Below are 22,624 nucleotides of genomic sequence, written 5' to 3' on the forward strand. Positions count from 1 at the left end.
TCTTTCCAAATTCCCACTCTGCTCTATTCATTCCATTCCATGAAACTATTAAAGAAATATGCACTGCACTGTGCGCTCAACTCTCTTAACAAACTTAACTTAATCTCACACATCTCACACGAAACTTTTCAAAGTTAATTCCAACTTCACTTCACTTCCCAAAAGTCTTCTCAAAAGGAAGTCATATAATCATTCTCAGAATCTCGGTACACATACACTTCCTTACTCCCTCACTCAATTTCCACCCCCTTCTCCCTCCATTCCCTTCACCCCTCAAAGAAAGACGAAAAATTGAATGAAGAATAAAAAGATTCTCCATTTTTATCTCCATCTTCATCTCCATTTTTATCTCCATCTTCATCTCCATTTTTAGTTTCATCTATATTCACAACAAACTTATTTTATTCATTAACTCTTTTACTAAATATCTTTACTATATATCTTTACTATATATCTTTACTATATATCTTTACTATACATCTTTTCTAAATATCTTTACTAAATATCTAGATATTTAAGCTAACTAGGTATTTAAGCTAATTATTTGAGCTAACTACCTACTTTCGCCCACTACTTTTGCCAACTACTTTTATCAACTACCCCCTCAACTATATCTTCAACTGCTTTTACCAACTACTTGAGCTAATTACCCAGCTATTTAGCTATTATTCTTCTAGCCAGCCATCCACCTACTTGCTATATATCTATACATATCACTCACACACTCACTCTCTCACTCTCTCACACACTCACACACTCACTCTCTCACTCTCTCACATACTCACACACTCTCTCACTCATACACTTACACACTCACACACACACTCACTCTCACATACTGACAAATAATAGATAAGACTACCTACCTACCTAGTAGGTACCTAAATAGTTAACTACAAACAATTCTAGACATTTACATCCACCCACCTATCAACCCATCAACCCATCAACCCATCACTATACATTCTCCCTTCCCCTCCCCTCCCCTCCCAATCCATTCTATCTCATTTTATCCCATCCATCCGATCCATCCATCCGATCCATCCCATGCAATGCCATACCATCCCATACAGTCCCAAAACATACATACACTTAGCAAGATAAAAGCAAGAGAACAGCCAGTAATTAGCTATCTATGTGTTGCGCCCAAGACTCCTCCATTTCGTTTCGTGCCATGCCATGCCATGCCATGCCATCAATATTGCTAACTAGCGTTCTTGTACTTCCTTCCATCCATTTGTCCCCCTTCCATCGATTTCTCTCCTTATCCACATGCCCCCCCACCCTTCACCCTCCCCTCCCCTCCCCTAAACCAAAACCCACCTCTTCTCCGCCTCCTTTCCCCCCACCCTCCTCGCCACCAAATCCAACGTCGCCTTAATCGCCCCACCCGTCCTCCCCGGAAACTTCTTCTTCAACACCTCCACCAACCCCACTTTACTCAAATCGCTTCCCTGAATTGCTTCTTTGAAAGCCGGGAGATCCGAATCCGGGAGGTATTTTTTCGGTTTCGTGTCTGCTTTTGCTTCTTGGCCTTGGCCTTGACCTTGACCTTGACCTTGATGAATTGGGAGCGATGTAGTTGTAGAGGAAGAGGTCGGAGTGCCAAAGAAAGAAAGCGGTGTGGATTTGGGATTTGAGACTTTGTTGTTAGATGTGGAGCCTAGAGGAGATGGGGAAGTTTGGCGGGTGTTTGTGTTTGTTGATTTTAACGGAAGACGTGGAGGGTCCATTGATCCTGTTTGGGATGGAGGTACGATTGGTTCCCAATATTGTGTTGAGAAAGGATCTATAGATTTCATTTTTGGATCTGTTTGACGTTAGTAGCTATCTCAGATATTCGTTGAGACAAAAACTAGTTTCAAGCCAAAAAACTTACCAAGAATAAACTCCATCCTAAACGGCATCATCTTAACATACGTACTCCTCTTCTTCCTATCCTCCCAACACAATCCCGTACTAACAGGTTCTAAATCCCCCTGTATACCACCCATGGCACGTCTCGAGATCAATAGATCATCATTTTCATCATCAAGGAACCCATCCATATCCTCTGCATCATCAAGACCTTCTTCATCTTCTTCTCCCTCACTATTCAAATCTTCTGCATCTTCATCTTCTATCCATTCCGCCTCACTATCATAATCGTAATTCGTATTCGGGAGATCCCTTCTCATAGGATTGCGTGCTAGTTTCGAAATACCATTTACAGGTATGTGTGTATATGTACCTTGATATGGAGGTCTAACATCTTCTTGAAATTTGAGAAATTTCATGGGAACATCCTTCAGTTGAGCTTTGGTACGTTTGATTTGAGAATTTTGTGAGTCTGCTGTAAGGTCGATGGGTTTTGTAGGATTGCCCGATAATTCCGCCATGATTTCGCGAACTGGTACAATCGATTTTCCTCGCTTCAATGAACTGCTTGATGACAGATGGAAAAGTTCCATGGCGTCAAACTCTCGTTTTCTTCCCGGACTTCGATTGCCCAATATGTATGCATCAATCGTAGACTGTACAATTTGTGATCTCTCATCATCTCTCGCAAAATGATTAATCGGTGCCAACCTAACACCATTCTGAACGAAGAAAGCCGGAAACATTTTATCATATGGTGAGATTTCCTTCTTACTCGGAGTCAAATTCGTCGAGGCCATAGGAATTGGAGCCATAGAACGACTTGCTGATGCTGGACTGGTCGATACATCATCCTTTGAAGTCTTTGCTGAAACTGGTGTTCCAAAGAATGAGGATAAAGTCTTTTGACTTGCCGCCTTCTTCTTCTTCTCATCCTCGATTCTCTGCTTTTCTTCATCCTTCTTACGCTTTTCCTCATCCTTCAATCTCTTCTTTTCTTCCCTCGCAGCCTTTTCTTCATCCTTTCTCTTTCTCTCAACCTCTTTCTCAGCCTCTTTTCGTTTCTTCTCCTCTTCCTTCTCCGCCTCTTTCTTCCTCTTCTCCTCATCTCTCTCCCTATCCTTCTTCCTCTTCTCTTCCAACTGTGCCTGTTTCTCATGCTCCTTCTTTTCCCTATCCATCCTCCTCTCCTCCTCCTTAAACCTCTTCTCAATCGCCCTCGCCTCCTTCTCCGCAAACGACAATTTCGCCTTCTTCGCCGGGGGCATCTTATTCCCATTCGCATTTCCATTCAACGCCGCAAAAGCCGATCCCCTCACCGGCGATCCCCCATTCAAACTCGGCGTACTCCGCGATCCCAGATCACTCAGCGAACTCACCGTGCTTTCCGCAGGTGTAACTTCTCTCTCGCGTTCGCGTTTGGCAGATTGTATGCTCACCGGTGGAGTGGGTAAAGATTCGGCGGTAGACTCTGCTTCCGATTGATCTGCAGATTCTTTCGTCGGAAGAGGAGTATTGATTTCAGCCTGCGAATTCATATCTTCGATTCTCTTCCTCTCGGCCTCTCCAACATGAAAAGGTTCAATCAACCCAAAGCTCTCCTCGAAATCCCTCTTCTTGACCCCCGAACTCGGTGATTCCCTCCTTGTCTCCATGATTTTAATGATTCCTCTTCTCAATCCTTTCTCAATTTTCGTTCGAATGGAATTCGCAGTCGTTAATCAAGGCCAAATGAAGCAATTCGTCGCAATTCGTTCTTCCACGAAACCCAACAAATTTCATCTAAAGTCTGCAAATCGATCTTTCTGAAAGAAACACTTCTTAAAGATCGCACCGTACCGTACCGTATCGACTCGTAGTACCGAATTGAAAGAATCCCAACAACCCACAATTGAATCAATCAATTGAATGAATCCCCTCCAAATCCTCTCTTCACCTCTCCTTTCCTATTCCCTTTCAAAAATCCCTCAGAAAATCCACTCTTTAAATCCCTTCTTGCGCGTTCTCAAAGGCAAAATGACAAAGTCAAAAAATATCAACCTTTCTCAATATCAATCAATTCCTAGTATAATTCCCAACGCGTCTCTCTCTCTCCAGTACAATACAGCAATCATTATCGTGTTCCTTCGCGTCTTCCTAAAGTGGGTTTCGCGTTTGCGGCATTTGCCGTTTGTCCCTGTATTTTGTGGCGTACATTGATACGTATAGTCCGATTTGACCTCTACTCTATCAGTATTTACTAGGTACACCTGAGCATTACTAGATAATGCCTTATACCTTTCTCTATTACCTAGAAGATCCCCTCTATAAATTCGTTTCATCTTCATTTCCATCTTCATCTTCATCTTCATCTCTATAACTCTAACTCTAACAATAACAACCATAATAACATACCTCCCGAGTTATATCTCTATTCATCCACCCATCCATCACCATCCATCACCATCCATCACCCATCCATCACCCATCCATCACCCATCCATCACCCATCCATCACCCATCCATCACCCATCCATCACCCATCCATCACCCATCCATCACCCATCCATCCACCCACCAAACCCTCCCAGGCCATTCCCAAAATCCCGTTCCCAAAATCCCGTTCCCAAAATCCCGTTCCGATCCGCTCATTCTCCATCTCCATCTCCATATCCATCCACATCCATTCATATCCACATCCATCCATATCCATTTCAATCTCCATTTCAATCTCCATATCCATATCCATCTCCAGCCACAAACCCCTACTCCCCCCTCCAGCTTCCCTGCCTTTCCTTACTTCGTACTCAACAACCTTGGAAACCCCTACTCCCCCTACTTTCCCTACCCGTACTGCCGTACTCTCCCAACCCACCTAAACACCTAAACACCCGAACACCCACCACCAACCCCATCGTGGCTGTGCTTGTTGTGCTCACCTGCACTGCAGGTGCAGTTGTGCTCCTCTCATTCAGAAATTATCAAAAGCCAAATCCCGAACCAAATCCCGAACCCACATCTCAAAACAAAAATTCCCATCTATTATACAGAATAAACGATATAAAACAATATAAAAAATCTGCTATATCATATTATAACATATTATATCATATCATACCATCTATCACAATCGAATCGCTCATGACTAGTATTCACCTGCTAGAAACCTGAGTAATGAATAAGATATATATATACTCGTAAATACAAAAATAAATAAATAAACAGATAAATTAAACAGATAAATGAACAGATACTTATATATATATCTAGGTATAGATTAGAAGGCATAGTATAATATAGTATATTTTTTTATACTATACTCTATCTACCTACCCTCGCTCTATGTAAGCGAAAAAACAGGCGGAAATTGAGTATTCTTTCAAAGGTCTTTTTTAATAAATTATAAATTCATTTTAAATTAAATATTGAAATTTGAAAAAAGTAAATGAAAATTTGAGTCTTCTTTGTATTGAAATTAAGTGTTTTTATTATTTAATATTATATCGAAAAGAGATTTTAGTTGTTGAAGGTCTTTTGAATAGTAATCAATTCCCGCCTGTTTTTTTTACTTATGTAGAGCTATCCTCGCGAGTCTTATTCTTAGTCTAATCGTCGCAAATTCCGATGAGCGTAGCGACTCTTATAGCAAACTATTATAAATATCTATATATTAGGGGATAATGTTTTAAAATCAAGAGAAAATTTGAAAGTGATTAAATTGCTTATAAATTGTTTACAAATTGTTTATAAATATTTTTGATTTTTTTTAATATGTAATTTTCGGGAATAATTAAAGCTTTTATTTTTTTAAGATTATGTATTAGGTTTAATATAGGTTTTTGTATAGATATTTATAGTAGGTTGTTGTTTGAGTCTTTAAAAAGATAAGGAAACCTCTAAATGCGTGAGCCTGCTTAAGTATTACAAATACCTTTCTAGGTAGATATATGTATACCTAGATATATACCTAGTATGTATATATCATTAGTAAAATGAGATCATAAATACCTATAGATATACCTACCTATATATATACACATTTACCTACCTACCTACCTATACATTTATCTACCCACATTTATCTACCTATCTACCTATCTACCTACCTACCAACCTACCTATCTATCTATTTACCTATCTACCTATATACCTACCTATATTCCTATCTATATACCTACCTACCTATCTACCCTCCCGAGTCTACTCTACCTACTCACCTACCCTACCTCGCCTACCCTACCCAATCCAAGTATTACAAGTACCATATATACCTACCTATCTATCTACCTATATATATGCACACCTACCTACCTACCTACCTACCAACCAACCTATCTACTACCTATCCTCACTACCTATCCTCACTACCTATCCTCACTACCTATCCTCACTACCTATCCTCACTACCTATCAACCTCATAATTTTTTTAATTTTTTTTTATAGAAATCCAATCCAATCCAATCCAATCCAACCAGATAGAAAGATAAATAGATAGATAGATAGATAGATCAACATTTCCGGCCAGCCTGATATATCAATCTTTCTCGACGTCAGTCACAAGTTGAATAGAACAAGCAGAAGCATCATCACAAGCACAAGCACAAGCACAGCAAAAGCATCATCACACATCACAGAGCAGCGCCAATTCAATATTCCAGACACATTCGTCTTCGTCATTCAGTATACCATTATCTCCTTCTAAGTATATGTGCGTCCAGTGCGTATATCAGTATGCGCCATCGAGGCCATACCATCCATCCATACCATCCATCCCTCCATCCATCCCTCCATCATCTCTCCCCCTAATCAAGCCTTTCCCCCAAGCCAATCAATCCACTAAACACCATACCACGTTAAAAACGATTGTTCTCCATTCCATTCAATTCTCTCCACCTCCATCCATTCCATCCATCAATAACCTCAACAAACAAGCAACGTTGATTAAAGCACCATATGCCCAATCCAAAACCATCCACTTCCATGTATAAAAAGGAAGACTGTATATCAACCACAAATAACCCCAATAAACCAATCCAAATTGATATTGCCATGTAATCCCAAAGTACTCCAATGCTACGCCTTTTGAATGCAGTTGCTTGCTTTGCTCTTTTGCTCCAAAACGAAGTAATGTTATTTTCATCAACCTAAAATGATGTGATGTGATGTTTGTGACGTGAATTTCCGTCGTCTAAAGGTATCTCCTTTTGTACTCGCAGGTTCCTCACAGGTTCCTTGATATCGTATATTTTGATCTCATAGAATGCTCCTCCAACCCGTCTCAATCACTATCCGAATGATCGGGATTGGCAATAAATAATCGGCCCGCACCAAGAGTCATTGTGGTCGTTCGTTCGTCGACACTTCCTCTTCGCCTTAGTTCGTCGGGATTCTTCACACTTTTTTCGCGTGTGATTGTTGATTTAAGCAAGCTGTTACTTGCTAATCTCGCTGCATCATTCGAATTCAAGTCCGCAATGCCATCTGCTCGTTCTCCGCTACTAATACTTCCTCCTGCACTTCTCGTTCCATCACCGCCTTCAAAATAATTCTTCGCACTCGCATGTTCAGCCGGCACAGGAGTTTCCCCAGCTTCTGCCACATCTGCGAAAGATTCCCGTCTCTCTCTCTCGCTAGGTGGCGTGTGGCCTGAGCTCCATCTGCCAGCTGTCGAACTTGCACCCGATTGTCGTGAATATGTAAGACCCCTCCTAGCACTGCCAACACTACTGCGTCCAGAACCCGTTCTTCGATGATATAAAATTCTGCCGCTATCTCCATCATCATCACTGTCTCCACCTTCCACTTCACTAGCACTCAATCTCATGGGCACACCGACTACACCTCCGACAAGATCTCCCGGACTATATCCTACCAATCCAGCTTTCCCATGATGTCTTATCTTCGCCGTCACTCGATTACTTCCGACCAAACTATTTGTGCCACCCGTCGAGATCCTTCCTTGTAAAGGTCCACCGAGTACTGCAGCCGCTGCTCTTTCCTTGGCGGCTTTTTGTTGAGCGATCAATCGTGGATCTTCATGTTGCGATCTATCACACCACACCGTCGCCTTTTGTTTTCGCATCAGAGCCACATAACCTTGAGGTTGTAAATTTCCCGATCGTGAGGACGTGGATCGCCTCAAGTCTTGAGAGCCACGATATGGCACAGGGCCATTCCCACTACTCGCCGTTGTCGAAAAGGTACCCGTCGAAGGAGTTCTCCGTGAGGAGAAGCCGCTTATCTGCATATTTCCTGGATAGAGAGTTTGGGGGTTTTGCGGTTGAGGCGGGTAATTGATGGAAGGAAAGGTATTGGAAGAAATCGTACGAGTTCGACTGTGATTGTTGTATGAAGGAGCAGAAGGAGAAGTTTGGAAACCAGGTGGCATTGGTTTCCTTTGAGGGACATCGGCCATCATATTGATGTGTGAGAAATGGAGACTGCGGGGACAATAATGAGGAATCAAGTAGAAGCAGGATTTAATTGGTCGCAAACAAAACGTAAAGGCTCGTAAGAGGTTCGAATTAATCCAAGTAAGCTGTAGTTGGCTAGAGTGTATGCTGCGAGGCTATAGACCAAGGAATTTATTTTTTTTCCTATGAAGCTAAAAAGAGTAGTCCCAAATTGAGGCCTTTAAGAATCGGGATACCGCCGTATGGAAGCGTAAGTTTTTTGGGGGGGGGGGGGAAGTTGGCGTGAAATTGAGTGGTGGTGGTGGTGGTGTATGGATGGTATGGATGGGCTCGGAGCAAGCTTTAATTTTTTTTCTCCCCTTAGGTTGGAGTTTGAGTTTGGGGTTGGAAGGGGAGGGGGGTGTGAATGGATGGATGGATGAATGAATGGTCGGTCTTTGGGGATATTAATATAATAATAATCAATGTTCCTTCCTCCTGTCTTTCCTCACAAGCCAGCCAAATACAAAGGAGGAGAGAAAAAGAAAGCAAGCAAGCAAGCAAGCCAGCCAGCAAGAAAGAAAGAGAGTAGGTAAGCAAGGAGGAAGAAGTAGGTGTGTTTTGTACTAGGTAGATACTACTGTCGGTATTCTGCTACTCGATTTTCAATTGAAGAATAAGTCAAGGAGCGATGAACGCGGGTGGTGTGGTATGGTTTAAAAGGAAAAAGAGGATGTTAGGATAAACCGGGAGAACGGGTATAAATTTGAATGTGTGAAGTCAGGGAGGGAGGATTTGAAGAGATTGAGAGATTGGAGAGATTGGAGAGATTGGAGAGATTGGAGACTCTGAGACTTGGGAGGAATTATGATCGGAAAAGTCTTGGGCGGAGGGGGGGGAGAGGGAGGATCAAGTTGTTGTAATTGTTGATTGATTTATGATTTACTAGGGAGGTAGAAGATATATATTATGACTAGGGATGATTATTTATTACCTAGTATGGAGGGTTCGGAAGGTGATTGATAAGGTGGAGGGTGAGTGGTGGTGAGTGGGTGAGTGGTGGTGAGTGGGTGAGTGAAGTGTGAGTTAATAATTAGTGTTTTATGCCTACCTACCTAGTACTATATAAGCGGCGTGAAAGGATAAATGTCGCTGGGTTTTGAGGCGTAGAGAGTAATATGTAGTAGCACCTTGGAATACCTAGGTAATGATTATTTATTATCCTACTCTGTATAGAGATCGCATAGTGGTGGTGTTGTTGTATTGTCTAATTATTGTATAATTATTGTATACCTAATTATTCTATGTAATTTGCTAAAATGATACAAAATGCACTTTTCACTGTTAATTGTTAATTGTTCCCTTCTCACTGCTCGCTCGCTCTTCAAACATCTTTTGCTTACTACCTACCTCCTAGGTAATAACTGAGTGACCATCAAACTTGGTACTCCCAGATAATAACAACCCACAACCTACCTTATCGCGGCTTAATACTATCATTTATCATTGTCCAAGATCTTTTCCTTGGTCGTTTCTTGCTTTGTTCCTGGACTAATCATTCTTAATATTTATTACACACCTACCCAGATACCGATACCATACCTACCCATACCTACCTTGCTCTTCCTCTAAATAATACTTAAATACTTCCGACCTGATTTTCCCTTCAGAATCCAACATGGAAGTTCCTGTACGGAGTATGCCTAATGTACAGTATATTCGCCATCCATCGTTCGTTCCTTGGAAGATCCTCTCGTTGGGATGCTCGCGAATGATCGCTTCATCGTCCTCTTCTAGCGCTTCGAAAGTTGGATGATGCGAAGGAAGACTCTCGTGTATTTGTGATTGGATTGGATTGGATTGGATTGCAAAGCGGCGTGGATGTCAGAAAGTATGGATGGGATCCATGGGTACAGAAGAGTTCAGCCACGCGCAAAGATCTAACCTTCACTCAAACTCAAGCATTAGCATCGCGATATTCCGTATCGTGCATGGTCCACCCGAGCATTGGAGGCAGTAAGTTTCGTCTTAACAGGACCTTCTCATGCAAGCGACAGATAGATCACAATGTGAGCTGTGCCTTGGATTGCTTGTCCTTTCTTTCCTCGGTCTACAGTCGATGGAGGGTAGTACTAGTATCTTCCTTCAAGAATGGAGTACTAGCCCAAGATGATCTCGTAGCCGTTCCGATATTTGCTGAATGCATTCGTTTTGGGATGGGATTCGGAAAACGTGCGCAACCGTCGACCAATCACACGTGGTTGGTGAAGGGTTGAAGCCTTTCGAGCATGTATATGTGTGGAGGAATAATACTCCACCGTTGGATCCAAGCTGGGAAAATAAATTGGAATGGTCCGGTTGGAGTAAGATCCATCAGAATAAGGCCGAGGGTTCAAATTTTCAAGTATCAATAGGCCAATGGGTCAATAAATGTGAAGCAATTCAGGTGTGGTCATAATATATGTGTTGAAGCAAGAGAGAAGATGATAGTCACGAGTGGTTATGAGTTTGTCGAGTTTACGAGATATTCAATGAGGATTTGAAGAAGAATTGGATTAAAAGGATGATGGATGATGAATGATCGGTAATAGGTGATAGATAATAGTGTAAGCAATAATACACAACCATAGCAGCATTCAGCACTCGGTAGGTACTCAGCACTCAAACACATCAATATATCTCATCTACCAGTATTTGATCGATATAATTACCAGATATCATCTACATGAATTCTTACATTCTTACTCAAAAACCACCTCTTTATTCAAATTCCTATAAAAAATCATTTACGAAGTACCTACCTATTCCTCCCACAAAATCCACCCACCGACCCTCTTCCAACGAATCGCAATGCATCCCCGCCAAACCTTCCCAAACAAGTTTATTTACTCATCCCTTATGCATAAAATTCCATACCTAGTGAAATGCTTCCTTCATTGATTACACCACACCACCTCTGATCATCCCCGCCGAGCCAAACCAAACCAAACGTCCCGACACCTTTCCGTTGCTTCGGTATCTATCGTAACCTTACACTCACTCACTCACATTCAGCTGTGAGTCTGTGAGTCTGTGACGGACTTTGCGGCACGTGAAAATTCCCGGTTGGTGGGTTGGGTTGGGTGGTGGTTGGGTTGGGTTCTTTTGTATCGGTTCGGTCGGTCTTTGATATTTGATATGCAGAAACTGGACTGGATGAGATGGGTGTGTACTACCTAGGTAGGTATCTAGATACATATGTATATGTACTCGTATATGTATATGTATATGTATATGTATATATGTATTACGGTAACTTCAACGTGTTAATATATTCGTGGAATGTGTGTTTATTTAGTAGATAGGTAGACGATGCTAGGTATCGGTATGTATGTATATATGTATCGGAGATCTCCAGATGACTTCATGTTACACTACTTGGACAGAGATGTATGTATGTAGTTTTCAGCAGCTTATTGGCATGTCTGTATCCTATGTATCGTATGTACAGTACTTCTTCACTTTTGTTCAGCTGGAAATGGGAATCAAGTACTAGGTATTCTATGATTAGACCAGGTAAGCATGGTTCGTACGAATATCTACTTCTGGATACCTCTAGTTACATTGATTAGTCATCCCAGAATACTTGGAGAATTCTTTCTAATTCATCGAATAGAATAGAATAATATAATAACCATATCATATCATATCCTATCCTATCTTCGCACCATCCATTCAACACCCATACCACCACTCGCAAATTTTCACACCCACCTCGAAACTTCCAAAGACGTCACAGTTTTTAGATACTGTAGGTACCTATCGCCGGATCATCCGTTTTTGATGATTGCCAAGACCGACCTTGTTCATTATGAGATTATCAAGCTCTGCTATGAACCGGCATCTCTACTCTCTTTCACGGACCACTTCCACTTCTGTTTCTATCTTTCCATACCCAGGTATGCATACTGTTTTTTGAGATACCCTTTTAGGTGAGTGGACCGGTGTTGGACGGGGGAGGAGGAGGAGGAGGAGGAACCCCTTCTGCGTCTATGTAGGTACTCTAACCTACAGAGGATCGATCTCGCATTTCGTATACGATAGATAGTCTTTGTAGATTAAAATCAACCACGCACCGGTGGGTGAAGTGATGCGAGAGGGTTTTCTTCATCTGATTACATACATACATACATATCATAGCATTACAAAAACCATACCATACAATCTCCCTCTTTACTATTACTATCGATATACATGACCATTTCGTAGACATCTCAAAAATCTCTTCATCGCTAAGGTTAATATTCAATCCACACTTCCTTCCTTCCCCCCGTGTTTCCCTCCCTCCTGTCACCTGTGGCGTGTATGCGAACCTAACCCAACCCAACGGGCATCTACAGATTCTACCCCTCCCTCGCTATTCCAATTGCATCTCAAATCGCATGTACTCGTAAATTGTAATACTATACACCTCCTCCATGATAAAACAAGCATCACCAAACCCCTCATCCTCATCCCATCCTCATCCCCATCCCATCCATCCTAACCCAAACCATCATCCATCCTCCACCCATCCCATCCCCCCATCCCCAAAACCAATCATCACACCACGCCCATGGATTCCCACCCGCAGCACCACATCCAAAGCAAAGCAGCAACTTCCTGTACTTCGTACAGAACAGAGTAAATACCAGTAGATAGGTACGCTAGGACTGATTTTCGCATCCATCACAAAGCGCACACACCACACTTATCCCATTCCGGAATCCCTGTTCCTGACCCATCAGTTAGTCAGTTGGTTAGTTAATCATGTATTTGAAATTAACATGAAGATTGAAAATAAAAATAAAAATAAATTCCATGTTTTGATGTTTGGAAGTTTTGAGGAGAATATCGTGTATGGTATTTATGTTTTCGTGTATTTATGTGTTGAATGTGAGGGTTGAGTAGAGAATAAATAGGTAATAAGGAAAGAATGGAATTGGGAATTGGGAATTGGGAATTTCGATAGCATCCATAATGGGTTTTTGAGGGTGGGAAATATCGATATTCATGAGATTTTTTGTGAGGGGGTGGATGGTGGGGGTGTGAACTTTGAAGATGTGTTTGGTTTGTGTTTGTATTTATATTTGTATTTGTGCTGAAGAAGAATTTAGTAGCTGTTCTGTTGTAGATATTCGATGTGAGGATGGGGATGAGTATGAGGATGGGGATGAGTATGAGGATGGGGATGAGGATGGGGATGGGGAGAAATAAATTCTCGCGATGATTTAGAAATTTATAACTAATGTATCTTTCCCCCTCTCCAGATGATTGATATATTAAGATTTACAAAGTCATCGTTGGAAGTTAGATAGATACCAATCCCAAATATAATACTCCGTAGATAACCTATTATATCATCTGTACGAAAGACAAGATACTAGTAATGCAAGACTAATATATTTCAATTTCAGTATGGATCTATAAAGCCTCCCTTCTTTCTTCTTCCATTCCTCGGTTTTTAGGTCACAATTACATATCTTGTTTTGTCATACACAGATACATTTCTATATATTTGACACTTATATCTATGACCTCAGCTAGTCTAACAGCTAGTATCAAAATGTAACCAAACCAAACCAATCCAATCCATACCAATCCAAACCATCATCCAAGCTCCTCCTCGGCTCTATCCCTCCCCTCTATCCAACAATACAATCAACAATACAATCACCACACAAACATCAAAGCTTCACACCACCCACAGACTCCTTCCTACAAAGAAGTCCTATGCATAGGTAATGTACAATATCATGAAACCATATGACTTCATTCTTACATCATATCTAGTCATAGCTATCAATCTTCCCACTAACTACGATATTTCCTCCGTACCGTAGTCACTCACGAGATAGATAATAAGACTTACATTACAAGCATCTCTTTACGATATAAAGAAAGACTTAAAGGTAAGGTTATATCTATACGTAGTAAGATTATATATGTATATATTCAAAAGCCCGTACCGACGAGTCTATCAATACTTGACTTGGTAAGGAAGCTGGCTATACTATGGATATTTCGCTAGTATGTGTTGAGACTATGAATGACTGCGAATTAGGTATCTAGTCTAGATATTTGCAGACACGAGGATATCGGATTATGGAATTTGGATTGATTTATTCTTCTTTCTTTCATAGTTCGTAGTTCATCTCCTGTACAAATTTACTTACCCACTGTATATTTATTATCATATTCCATGTCGTATATTCGTATATATACCTATACATACACATATAAATCTAACCCCATCCCCATCCCCATTCCACAAATCAAACAACACACACACAATAGAAACCTTCATCAAGATCATGATATAAAATCTCAAAATACGGAGTACCTACCCACCTAGCTCGAGGTAGCTCGGATAGAACACAATCCTCGCCAACTTATTTATCGCGTCTTGGCGCAAACGAGAAAGAAAGGCAGGCACACTAGAAAATCAGGCTAGGAGTTGTCCGATGGGTTGGAACTTGGTTTGCGGAGGTACCGTATTCGGTCCGTTGGTTTGAGGCGCGTGGGAGATGTGTTTAGGGAGGGGGGAGGTGGTAGGTAGGAGGTAGGAGGGTAGGTAGTGTGGATTGTGGATTGGGTATTGCAGATTGGGGATTGGGGATTGGGGAGTTATTATGGATGGATTTTTAGGGAGGGAGGGAGGTAGGAGGGTATGGATACTAGGAATTGGGATTTGTGAATCTCCTGGTAGATAAGTATTTCAGTAGGAAATGTTGGCTGAGCTAGATAGATACTATCCAGACTTTAGATATCTAGTAGATATATGTACCTAGTACATAGAGGGAAACGAGAGAGGTTAGACAATCGGAGACTAAATACAAAGCTTTCAAGGAGTGGATAACATGCATACCCAAAGTGGACAGGAGATGAATATTTGGAATTCCAATTTGTATATCGTAGACTCGAGGGCCAAGAAGATTACTGGGGTGGGGAAAGGCTTGTGGGATGTTTGTTTTGTTCATGTGTACGAAATATATAGCTACTATCAATACATGTATGAAGATTTGAAGCAAAGTAAGTATCCATATAAAGAATAACTTTCCTTATGCATATCGGCTACGAGTCTACCCTTACGAGCGACCCGAAAATTTTCATACTTTCGGAAAGGGATGGCGAGAGCGAGCAGATAGCTTACGCCATACAGATATCTATTGAAGCCAAGAAGTTCCAATGCATTGTAACCTTATTGTATTATAGGCGTCTCAAGAATTGTTCATAAAGAGGGGAAATGTATGGATGCATACAGTATTGACGCCATGGATTTGTATGTACAGTGCTAAGAGGCGCGAATGCATTGTCATCTGGTCAGATGTTTGTATGTATATATGTGTATATGTAAATGTATGTATGAATAATACTTACTTCACATACCAATTCTTTGGGACGATATATTCGCGCTGTACCTAGATATGTCGTCCTCTTACTAATCGCACATAATCCCAGAAGGAAGCATTGTATTGTATTGTTGCATATCTACGATAATTCCTCATTAGATGGTGAGAGGAGCTTCTTTCCTTTATGTAAGATTACATATCTAGGTAACTAGATTCTATTCATATGATAGGTACTACGTAATCACCTCCTCTTATATCTCAAGACTCGAATTCTCTCCATACCTATATTACCATCCTCTACTCTCTCTACAAGGAAAACCTATACTTGGTTCATTAGACATTTTTCTCATATTCATCTTAGATAAGTTAGCCTAGGTATGTATATAAATCACACATGTTAACCTTGTGTTTGGAAAAATCATGTTGCATATCTCAGGGTGGGCGGGGATTGGTGGCGGGGAGGAGGAACTTCCTTCATGCTGTGTATTTGCATTGCGTTTTATATGATTATTCACATTATAACTTCATTTTCGTGTTGAGATTTAACTCGTCTCATTCAATTACCAATTCTACTTATCTGTCTACCCCTCATCACCAGAAATCAAAATCGAAACACCAACATCCAACCCCTCACTTGCCACCAAAGCCACATTACCATCACATTATCACATCGTCACATTCTTATCGATCGGAACCCCTCTCCGAACATTTGGTAACGGATTGGCATGCTTTGATTCGTTTCTCCAATTACACATCATGCTGCGGTTCACTTGATGCCGAATCGGCTTCAGCCTCGATGTACATGCTGCATCCTGGCGGCATATGGGTTAATGGATTTGTACTGTTTTCAGCCTTGGCGGGTATCTGTCCTTGTGAAACGTAGTTTATGAGTTCTGTGATGGGCTGAGACTCTGTGTAATAGAGTTATTGATTTTGTTTTATTTTTTTATTTTTTTAATCATTTGGTTGCCCTTTTGATATAACGAAATTCGAAGGATCGATTAAGATTTTTATATACGGAGAAAACTCCATATTTTTGATTGTGTGCTACCATCAAATCCACATCTGCTTCCAGTGGTTACACTAGGCGCGCGGCCATCATGACGACCATCCTTCAACGTCTCATTTTCTTCTACTCGTCGCTTGTTTATCAATTCGAAAACCGGTTCCAACGTTACATTTCACTCGTTAGTCCAAAGTATATCGAGCGTCGCCTGAATTTCTTCATCATCCTAGGGGTGGCGAGGTCTATCATAATTTCCATTTCGTATTCCATTTGTCCCATGGATATCACTTGAGCATTCCCTATGGGTCGTTTCGGAGGTTTTCTCTCCAGTTGGTAGGTCTCTTGCCGCTGGACCGGGTTCCTGAGAATGGCGTCTCTGCATAGAATCATAGGGCTGCGTATAAACAATCTTCCGACGAGGGATCTACAAAGTACACGAGCGCTTTTTCTTGGCGCTCGTTTGCTGTTTCCTGAAACTGAATAATGAATGTTTCTTTCTTTTTCTTTGGCCCACATGCCATACGATCATAATCTCCTGGAGTCCTGTAGATCTTTCATGATTGATTCTAGCGGGTTGAAATATGTCTGCCTTGAGTAACACTATCCCCGATTCGTCGATTTACGGACTTGGGCGATGCTAGAAATTTAGCTTCGCGCTTGGCTGAGAAGGTTTTACGATGTTGATTTTGATTCGTTCATATCGGTGGAGGCGTTGTTATTTGCGCGGATAATGTATCGCGCGGAACTAAATAAATACACTTCGTTTATTACTATGTTGGCTCCCGTTGGCCCGTCCCTCTGCGGTTTATTACCTAATATCTATCCAACAAGGTCATCGACAAGTAAGGCAATTGTTTAGACAATATTATTGTATACGGAGTAGAAACGCTCGAGAGTAGTACTCTCGCAGACAGTGTTTTGATATCTCTCTCGCCCCGCAAAATCTCATCTCATAAAATCCGATCATTTGCCGAGATCTCCATCAGCATCTCACATTCCACATCTCCGCCCCGCTGACCAGCGTCGAATTTCACGCGCCGTACCTATGACAATCTTCCGCGTGTATATACATCATGTCTGACATGTAAAAGTTCTTCGGGTCCTTTCTCCTTTCATCATAGCCCGATGTATACGCACGGAACATCATTCCGCGTAGCATCACGGCTCCATATTAATATTTCTCATCAGAATGGGAGGATCGGAAAGTCGTGCCGATGTGGATGAGAGGTGTGGATTATGATGTCGTGTCGTGGCAACGCGTCTGTGAGTGGGGTGGGTTGGTGGCTAGTAGGTGGAAATGGAAGTGGAAGTGGAAGTGGAGGTTGCTTGGTTAGCTAGAGATGAATGTTATTAGGTAAGCATTGATGAGGATGAAGTAAGATGGGAAAAGGGGGTGGAGGAGAAGCGAGCGGGTTATGGTACACGTGATAATGACAAGATAGTGAGTACTTGAATGCTCTTTGGAATTCCGTGTTTGAGGTTTCGTGTCTAGTGTACTGATGTGACTTGATTCGTAAATCGAGCTAGAATTAGAGATTGAGTAGTGAAATTGTAAGATCCCAGAAATCTAATAGTATAATTTTGAAACTGGAACGCTGACGACGAAGATGACTAGTACACGCTTTATTTATGCAGCCTTAGAGCTAGTGGATTATCAATTCCAAAATATTGTTTGGGATTTATAAATGTCCCCGGGAGTATACTCGGGTCGCGAAAATGAAGTAGGTACTTATTAACGTATCGCATTCACTACGCTATATCTCACCGTTTGGGTTGTTAAACACGAAAACAACTTATTGTCTACAAACATTCTTCTTATTCATAGGCCACGTGCTTGTCTTTCATTTATCAATGCTTTTATACTGAATTGCTAGGCTCGTGTGTATTTTCGGAAAGTCGCGACTCCCTTGTAGTCAAATACCTCATGCGCTGTATTTTTGTAAGATTATTTTCGCAAAGGATACTGGTGATACATATTCCATTTCTGTTTGGATAGACTTTTCAATATCTGGATCTTATATGAAACGATAGAAAAGGTATCAGAAAGTACTGGGGTTGTAAATTCGACTTCACTGTTAAGTCATGACCAAGTATATAGCACCATTCGACCTGGTAAAGCGAAACCCTCGATAGTTCTATAGATATCACATGATTGAATTCTGGTATAAGATGATCTATGTGATTCAAATTTACTATCATCTTTGATGGAGCAGTTGATACAGAGAAAGGGGTAGATCAATGTGATCTGACGGTCATATCACAACCCTAGAAAGTGTGAGTTTAAATCACAGGGAAGGTCGATCCTACAGGGATATATTGTATTGTACTTGGAGTGGAAAAGAGTGAGTCTATGACCCGCGAGACTGGTCGGGGGTAAGGAATTCTTAGTATGGAGTGGTGAATAATGAAATGGGAATAGACCAAGGGAAGAAGGGTATGAAAAGTCGCTATGGAAACACGCCATAGCGATGCAGAGATACTTCTTGTTATTTCGATACGGGATAGTAGTCTCTAGTCTAGTTATCACGGGACTGGATGAAGAAAGCTAATCATGTATCCAGTTTCATTCGCATCTAGGCTCGGTAACGGTACCCGTGGGGCGGATAATGACCTCGACAGATAATCTGCAAGGCATGTAGGACTTGGGACTTCTGACGAATAACCCATGGTGCGAAATATCTGCAGATTACCAACGGGTAAAGATGGTTTTTGCGCAGCCTATTCACATATTCCAGAATGTAATGGAAAGCCGAGGTTGTGATGTAGAAATGTGATTTCTACAATTAGATCACCTCTCATGGGATAATCATGATTTCGATGTATGGACATCAAGGGTTTTGTATTTAGCTAGTCCAAAATGCATAATGGAAAGTGTAGTTTTGGTGGCTCAAAGGCTTGTTCTTATCTAATTTGATCTAATACTAATCTTAGTTTATTCAGAATTTAATAAAAATCGAGGTTCTGATGTAGAAATGTGATTTCTATAATTGAATTAAATCGGTTACCCTATTTTCGGGCCACCCTTGTTTTGGGCCACCCTTTCACACCAAAAATCACTTTTTAGGTTTATTAATATTTCTATTAATATTCAATATAATTCGATGAAAATTTGTATATATATAATTTAAATCGATTTAAGTTTATTCTGAAATTTTTAGATTTTTAGGATTTTTCTGTATTGAGAACTAGAGCTTCAAAATATCGATTTTTAAATTTATATGAGAATCATATACAAATTTAAATTTTTTTATAAAATCTTTAATAACTTTCTAACAAAAATCGCTAAAAATAAACTATAAAATTTTACTATAAATTTATAGTATGTTTAATATAAAAGATTTAGAAAAAATAGAAAATTCCTTATAAATAAATATTTATAGGGGTATCCTTAAAATGACAGGGATTATTTATACTACTCTAAATTCATTGTATATTATATCTTTATATTTGTAAATTTTTTCGAATTTTTTTTTGAATTTCTATATAAATTCAAATTTAAATATTTCAAAAATATATATGGTTTTCTTTTAATAATTGTTGTTAAAAAGTTATTTAAGATTTTATAAAAGTTTTAAATTTATATATAATTCCTATATAGATTTGAAAATCGATATTTCGAAGTTCTAGATTTCAATATAGAAAAATCCTAAAAATCTAAAAATTTCAGAATAAGTTTAAATCGATTTAAATTATATATATACAAATTTTCATTGAATTCTATCTATAAATAAGAAAGTTATTGTCACGGAATTCACTGTATAGTATAATCTTACAAGTACTAATCCCGGTACTCTTTCGGAGTACTTACTCCTATGATTACTAACACTATTTTATTCATTTTATTTGTGTGCTCTATATATCTAATTAGACGAGTACCTTATTCGATCAGGGTATATAAAGTAGGTATGATTATTATGATTATATCTCAAGTCAATCTAGTTTATTATCATTTTACATATCTATCTCCTGATCAAAGTGACCATTAGATATAGCTATTACCTCCGTGATAGTTATAAATTCCATTTTTGGTGTATTATTGGTATTAAAAGTGGCCCAAAAGGGGGGTGGCCCGAAAGTGGGGTATCCGACTTACTTCTTATGAGATAATTATAATTTTGATATACAAATATCAAGAGTTTTATATTTAGTTAATCCAAAACGTATAATAAAAAGTGTAGTATTAATAGCTCAAACATTTATTCTCATCTAATTTGACTTGATGCTAATCTTCGTTTATTCATCTTGGATTGTTCTTATAGAGGAATTCAGTGGGATATGAGATAGTTCTTTCTGTGTAAATAGATTTGTGACTTTGAATTTCATGGGACGAAGTTTACATCGATTGAGATTTGCTTTGGCAAGGTCTATCTTGAGTGAAGTATAACCTTATAATTTTCAGATGGAGAGAACGGGTTGCACAAAATGATAAGTTGAGAAGCGAGTTTCCATATATGGTGGGATGGGGGTTCATTTCTGTCGGGATATCGATCATATGATCAAAGAGGGAAGTGTATTAGTTAGCGCGGCGCTAGCGCTTCCCTATATTAAGTACTAGCTGCCCATAGATCATAAGGATCAAGAACGAATACAACCATAATAGACTAAAGAACTTTACACTTATCAACTAAGTTGATCCTAACAGTTTCTCTTTCCCACTAATCGTTCAGGTCTCGATATAAGCTGTTTATGAGTTGTAACGACTGAGATTTTTTGGGACTGTGTAGACTTGCTAAGCAGAAAATGGAATTGGCAGGAGCAAAAGATGAGACAGAAAAGAAAGGAAGGTATGGGAAAAAGGATGTCGTCCATTTTTGGAAAGTATACTCAGTAAAATAATAATATTGACAACATGATTACTTGAAATTGAGAGTGGGTATACCGACTTCGCGTTGAGGTGATATGAAATAGCGATACAGATTCTGAGTAGCTGAGTTCAGAAAGTAAAGCCGAGGATCAAACAGCTAAGAAGCTTCGAATAGTCTTAAAGGTGAGAAATACCTTACTGAGAATGTGATCCTTATTAAGCTATAATCAAAAAACGCTCTAGCTCCAGCTTGGCAGAGTGCACTATTCAGCATTTCAACCAAGACAATATAGTCCCCAGTATGGACTCCCCTCTCAATCAACATAATGCAAAGTTTCCTGATGGTCCTGTGGTTAACATTGTCCACTGAGAACCCCGGCCTCTTTGACCTTGATTAGTACAGTAAACATTCACGGTTTCTGGGTACCGCTCGCGAGGGCGGTATTTCTTTTGATTTTTTGACATTTTTTAACCTTGGAGATAACATGGAGAGGGTGTGCTTTGGATGAAGATTTAGAACTTAATTTTTGAAAGTGAATAGATTAGATGGGAGTGTATCTTGAGAAGTGATCTTTTCGGAGAAACTGCGGAAAATTCTTTGTGTAATTAGTTGGGAAGTATTCATCCCCATACCTAGGAGAATATTCAGTTACCAAACTATATATGTCAAAAAAAAGTACATCACTCATCAACATCAAAGTGAGCTGATGGTCCCGTGGCCCCGTGGTAACACGTTATACTGAGAACCCAGAGCCTTTGATGTCGATTGCCCCAGCCCCCGAAGCAAACCCAATGCGGGTTTCTTCATACTGTGATCCACGGTGGATGCAGTATTTCTTTTGCCATTTTTTTTTTTGAATTTCTAGATGTGTTTCAAAGGTCTTTTTGAAGATTTCGAGTTTGGTGTTTTTTGGTGGGGATTGTGAAAGATTTGGGTAGGAACTTGCCGGGCAATCTTGGTGAATAGCGATTAACGCTCCGTGCGTAGCGAGCCGAAGCGAGGACTGAAAAGCTCGCAATGTGAGGTCAATCCCTGAGGTTAAGTGGTAAGTATGTTGGAAACCATGATTAAGCAAGTACCGTTTGCATGTGAACAATTTAAAGAAATGCCACAATGATAAGTTATGCTCCAGAAGCCTCGCCTTCTACTGACTAAAAACAAAAGCATGCTTCATGTCTCTTTGCGATAGTGGGGCAAACTAAGTTAGATTTGCT

At 40.1% G+C, this 22,624-nt stretch overlaps 3 protein-coding genes across 3 annotated transcripts; 1 reads left to right on the top strand and 2 right to left on the bottom strand.

Moving 5' to 3' along the window:
- Positions 1-1,307: 1,307 nt before the first annotated feature.
- EAE98_000608 (uncharacterized protein) lies at positions 1,308-3,512 on the bottom strand (the record flags this gene model as incomplete). Its single annotated transcript, XM_038948226.1, has 2 exons — positions 1,308-1,810; positions 1,880-3,512. 2 exons carry the CDS (start codon positions 3,510-3,512, stop codon positions 1,308-1,310), a joined length of 2,136 nt encoding a protein of 711 aa, XP_038815903.1.
- Positions 3,513-7,115: 3,603 nt separating this feature from the next.
- EAE98_000609 (uncharacterized protein) lies at positions 7,116-8,255 on the bottom strand (the record flags this gene model as incomplete). Its single annotated transcript, XM_038948227.1, has 1 exon — positions 7,116-8,255. The coding sequence occupies one exon, from the start codon at positions 8,253-8,255 to the stop codon at positions 7,116-7,118; it is 1,140 nt and encodes a 379-aa protein (XP_038815904.1).
- Positions 8,256-9,907: 1,652 nt separating this feature from the next.
- EAE98_000610 (uncharacterized protein) lies at positions 9,908-10,290 on the top strand (the record flags this gene model as incomplete). Its single annotated transcript, XM_038948228.1, is given in 3 exon segments — positions 9,908-9,926; positions 10,027-10,245; positions 10,265-10,290. 3 exon segments carry the CDS (start codon positions 9,908-9,910, stop codon positions 10,288-10,290), a joined length of 264 nt encoding a protein of 87 aa, XP_038815905.1.
- Positions 10,291-22,624: the final 12,334 nt, after the last annotated feature.

Source organism: Botrytis deweyae (genome assembly GCF_014898535.1).
Source record: "Botrytis deweyae strain B1 chromosome Unknown BDEW_001, whole genome shotgun sequence".
Lineage (NCBI taxonomy): Eukaryota > Fungi > Ascomycota > Leotiomycetes > Helotiales > Sclerotiniaceae > Botrytis > Botrytis deweyae.